This window comes from Pelmatolapia mariae, linkage group LG3_W, assembly GCF_036321145.2.
Source record: "Pelmatolapia mariae isolate MD_Pm_ZW linkage group LG3_W, Pm_UMD_F_2, whole genome shotgun sequence".
In the NCBI taxonomy this organism is placed as follows: Eukaryota; Metazoa; Chordata; class Actinopteri; order Cichliformes; family Cichlidae; genus Pelmatolapia; species Pelmatolapia mariae.
In genome coordinates, this window is record NC_086229.1 from 15469493 (window position 1) to 15474761 (window position 5269).

Genomic DNA, 5269 nt, shown 5'->3' on the forward strand with positions numbered 1-5269 from the left:
TCCTTTACTTTAGAAACTATGGCAGGATCATTAAACAAGTGTGAATTAAATTTCCACAGTGTCTTACGTTTTTTCCTAGCCACCTGTAGGGATAGAGAAATAGGACTATGGTCAGATAGGTCTCTTGTTAATATGTCACAGTCTCTGACCCTAAACCTATCAGTTTTAAACATGAAAAAATAATCCAGCCTTGCATACACTTTAAATGGACCAGAGTAGTGAGTGAAATCTCTAGTAGATACGTAACGATCCCTCCATACATCTATTATCCCCATCTCTGTCATATAGGAATTAACCTTTCTAGTAAGTGCTGTTACCTGACTGGTCGGAGGGGAGGAATCAAGTTTGGGATCGGGCCTAAAGTTAAAGTCTCCCCCGCAGACAACTATCCCCTGGGAGTCCACCATTAGGTCAAACATATTCCTATAAAATAACCACTCGCTCCTAGGGGGGGCGTAAACATTTAATATTGTAATTTCAGATCCCTCTATCCTACCTGTTATTTTAACAAATCTGCCTTCCTCATCACATATTTCCGAGATATGTTCATAATTAAGGGCACTAGAGATAAGTGTAGCCACACCCCTCTTGTGTTTAGAGTTCATGGAGGAAGAGAATACGTATTTAAAACCCTTTCTTTTCAATCTCAAATGATCTACTTAGTTCATGTGTGTCTCCTGAAGTAGTGCAATCTGTGCCTTCTCCTTTCTTAATTTTGACAGTATTTTATTCATCTTAATCACATTCAGAACCCCATTAACATTAAAAGAGATTACTTTCACTGATTCACTTCCCATTTAGATATATTAAATTTCCACAGCACGTTAATTCAATAGCAGCAAGCAACCCCCTCTTGAAAAAATAACGAATGAAAAAATTTAAAGATAAACAGAAAGCATTAGAACATAACTGAAGCTTAAAGGCTTCTAGACTGGCTTCTGACAGTGGAACACTACCACTGACACCCTCACATCTTGAAGGGAAACCCCTTATTACTCCCCGAGTTAGGGGGCCTTCCACTACGACGGCACTCACAACAACGAAGAGCTCCATACATTGTAGCTCGATAGTAATTGTAATTCATTGTATTGTCCATAACAAATACATATAGTTAAATTAGTTCTCTTCACGTCTATATACTTGCAGCTTCTCTTTGTATCCTGCAACTCCTCGGATCTGACGCGGGCGCCGACCACCAGCTCCCCACCATAGCGGGCATCTTTGTAGTCTTTCTCTAGGGGTTGCCGGTGGTGCTATCACCTTTACTGGCAGGCCCCGGCTCGCCAGGTCTGCCGTTGCCTCCTCCACTGTGTTGTAAATTTTCGCTCCTTCTTCGAAGAAAACCTTGAAGCGCGCTGGGTAGAGGGTCCTAAACCGTAGGTTCTTCTCTTTTAAAACCTTTCGTGCCTCTGCATACTCCTTCCTCATAACCATGATCTCAGAGGGAAAATCGTTGTCGAGATTAATCTTGCTGGAGTTCAACATAAAACCTCTCTTTTGCCAGGCGAGCCTCAGCACTTCTTCTTTGATGGTAAAACTTAAGAATTTTACCAGGATCGATCTGGGTTGGGAGCCGTCCGGGGGGAGTGATGATATCGCTCTGTGTGCTCTTTGAATTTGTAACGATGTTGATGGTGGGATGGCAAGATTCTCCCGGAGTAGCTTCTCCACGAAGTGGGCCATAGATGGTGCTCCCGATTCAGCTCCCTCCGGTACCCCATATATTCTGAGCGACTCCCTCCTCGAATAAGCCTCCAATGATGTTAGTTTTGTTTGAAGCTTTTCTTGCATTGTTAATATCTCTAACAATATTTCATCTGTGTTCTGAAGCTTGTCTTCATGTTCAGCAACCCTGGTTTCCACCTGATTGAGCCGCGTGTTGACTTTGTCCAGCTCGCTCTTAATTTCCAGCAGTTGCGCTTTCGCGTCTGTTCGAAATTCTTTCACCTCTTTTCCAACGCCTCTCAGTTCCTTCAGTATCAGCGTCAAACTTACTGAGTCGTCCTCATCTTCTGTCCCAGAACCATCGCGGTTAGAAGTGGGAGAGTTACCTCGGCTGTTAGCCCCTTCTGTTAGCTGCACATTGTCATCTTCAACGCCTTCGCGCATTAACTTTTTAACTCTTTTGTTCTTTCTGGACATCGTTTATGCCCCTTTTCCCTCTTTAGGTGCAATTAGATTGTTTATTAATTTATATGGGGCAGTTTTAATCAGTTTTCACTCGAGAGCTCTCATCCTAAGTTGCCATCGCCCGCGTGCACCGGAACCGGAAGCCTTGTGACAGTTTCAATAAAGTCTGCAAAATTCTTGCATTTATACTGGGGAGCAAGGAAAAGTTAGACGTTGGTTGTACTATTGAAAACCAGTTTCATAAAAGAACAATTAAACAGATATGAAGAAGAATGTGTTTGTAAAACTAGCGGTAATGTGTGGGAACTATAAGGCAGACTGTTTCTGCTATCAAAACAGTTTGTGTTGTTAATCCTGAATGATTCTTGGTCACAACATTTTACTCCACACACATTTGGAAAATCGTATAGTTTGACAATAAATATCCCAGTAAAGACGCTTTATTTCTTAACAAATATGCAGACGGAGTGATCTTTGTTAAAAGTAGAAGTTGTATCTGTAGCTAAACCGTTGTACACAAGAACTTTAAAAATCTATAGTGTGTGAGGTTGTGTAAGTAAGGGGTGGCTTGCCCTTCTCGCCCACGTGTCACAAACCATCTGTTGGATCGTGGATTTCTCACCTCAGCATTGTGAAAGTGGGGAAACATGCTTCTGGCTGAGCATAAGATTTCTGCTTACAACTTAGAATCTCAGTTCTAAATGAAATTAAAAATGTTTTTGTAAGTATGGCTAATGTATACTTTGACTTCTAAGGCATTCACACACACACACACACACACACACACAAACAACATCAACACAGAGAAGAAGAAGAGGGGGTAGTTTACTACGCATCATAAAAAACCCCGCAATCATTCATCTTCCAACTGTATCTTTCTGTTCTGAATATCCCAGCAAACTAAATCATCTCCATTTACACACATCAAATAGAAACATGAATCACTTGTAATGATTAGAAACTTGATAGAATTTCAAATCTAGTTTGGGGAGTCATTCAGTGAGAAACAGTGAAATGATTTTCCATGTGAAAAGGTGGACAGCAGAAACAGAAAGAAACAGTGAGAACTAAAAGAGAAACAAAGAGCTTTGGAACAACGAGGCAGCAGGAGGACAGCTGCAGTTTAACAGCTTCAATTCACTGACAGGAAACAACATTAGAAATATCATCATCCTCAACTCATCTGCTCCACTGACACTGACACCTTCAATGGACACACGTTCACTTTACCAGCAGTGTTAATATATGGAAACATCCTGTGAGTGAAAGTGTGTGTGAAGGTGTGTAGGTGTGTGTTAGTATCAGGATCAGAGAACGACAGCTTTCCTCTGTTCCAGTCCAGATTCACTCTGATCCTCTGGAACTTCTTCTTTACTGAGAGAGCAGTGAATGGAGCTGATGGTGAACGTGCTGAGTATTTACTTCCATCAAACCATATTCTCCATAATCCAGACAGTTTGTCTCCCTTCCTCTGCACAGACCCTGCTAACACACCCAGGAACCACCATGTACTGTCTCCAACTTCAACATCCCAGCTGTGAGTCCCTGAGTTAAAGCCCTCAGAGCCCAGGACAGAGATGTAACTGTCAATCCTCTCTGGATTATCAGGAAGCTGCTGCCTCTCTCCTCCTCGTCTCACACTGGTCAGATCTTCAGACAGGATGAGGTTTGGATTTGCAGTGTTTGGGTCCAGAATGAGAGGAGTGTAGGAGACCATGTCCTTCATGTTGTTCCAGATGTTGAAGGTCAGGTTGCCCAGGTGTTTGGCCTGGTCTATCAGAGCTCCTGAGGGCAGCTGTGGATCATCCAGCAGGGGACAGCGCTGGACTCTTTCCACTGCAGCCTTGTAGTTGTGCAGGAATGAGACGTCTTCAGCTCTCAGCTCCTCCTCTGTGGCTCTGACTGTGTCTGAAAGAGCTGCTATCTCTCTGCTCAGAGCCTCCATCTTCTCCTTCATCATCCCACTCTTCTGCTCCTCTTCCTCCCTCAGTGCAGCCAGCCTGGCCTCCTCTTCCTCTGCTAGAAACTGGTGAAGCTTCTTAAACTGCTCCTTAATCTGCCTCTCTGTGTGTCGGGCCTGGACCTTAATGTGTTCTGCTGTTTGATCAAACTTCACTTGAACTTCTTCACAAACCTTTAACTTCTTCTTTAAGGGCTCCAGAGTTTCCTGAAGTTCCTTCTTGTGTTGTTGTGCAGCTTCATCGATGGGTCTGAATCTGTGCTTGGTGTGTTTTTCTGAGTCTCTGCAGACGAGACACACTGGCTGCTGATGGTCCAGACAGAAGAGTTTGAGTTTCTCAGAGTGCAGACTGCAGAGAGCCTCTGAAGCTCTCTGATCTCTCTCCTGTAAGAACGACTCACACAGGTTCTTCAAAGCTCGGTTTAAAGGTGGTTCAGACTTTGAAGATCTTCTCTTACAAACTGGACACTCGTGTGTTGGTCTGTCTCTCCACCATCTCTTCAGACAGTCTTTACAGAAGCTGTGGCTACATGACAGAAGAACAGGATCTCTGAAGACCTCCTGACAGACCGGACAGCAGAGATCCTCCTCTGATCTGGAAGCCATTGAGTCTGTGAGTGAAGCTGAAAACAGCAGACAGGAAGTACAGTCAGTCCTGGCTCCCCTCCCTCCTCTACTACCTTCACTGAAACTTCCTTTGAGTCGTGTTTTTGATCAAACTCACATTCAGTGTGTGGAGCGTCAGCAGCTTGAAGCAGCAGTGTTGGAGTTTTCCACTTTTCTCTCCTGTAGCTGGACTCACTCAGAGGAAGCTGCTAGTTTGGTTTGAACTCAGTCTGATCGTCTGTGCGTCTCTCTTTACTGAGGACGAAGAACTTCCTGTTTCCTGGTTTGTCGCATTTGAGTGACGTGAGGGGAGGAGACAAATGTTGCTGTTTGACTTTTAACTAAGATGTGTTTCAATCCTGCCTGTAGCTCAAAAACTGTAAAACAGTTTTTTGTCTTTTCACCTCCACAGGTCACAACATGAAACCTGTTGTGAAGTTTATAAAATAAAGTGTCACTCGGTGGTGCAGCTGTTTGTCAGCTTCTATTTTAGACTTTGTTCTGGTTCTTGTTCAGGTTCCCAGCAGTGGGAGTGTAATGCAGTCACACACACACAGGTGGTGTTAAGGTGGA

General features: G+C 43.7%; 1 protein-coding gene across 1 annotated transcript; it reads right to left on the reverse strand.

Moving 5' to 3' along the window:
* Positions 1-3304: 3304 nt before the first annotated feature.
* On the reverse strand, positions 3305-4797 carry LOC134620885 (nuclear factor 7, brain-like). The gene has a single exon (XM_063467226.2). The coding sequence runs from the start codon at positions 4694-4696 to the stop codon at positions 3305-3307; it is 1392 nt and encodes a 463-aa protein (XP_063323296.2). The 5' UTR covers positions 4697-4797.
* Between the last annotated feature and the right edge of the window lie 472 nt (positions 4798-5269).

What these genes read in the sequence shown, in the direction of transcription:
- LOC134620885 (XM_063467226.2), bottom strand. Translation starts at nt 4,696, where the DNA reads ATGGCTTCCAGATCAGAGGAGGATCTCTGCTGTCCGGTCTGTCAGGAG.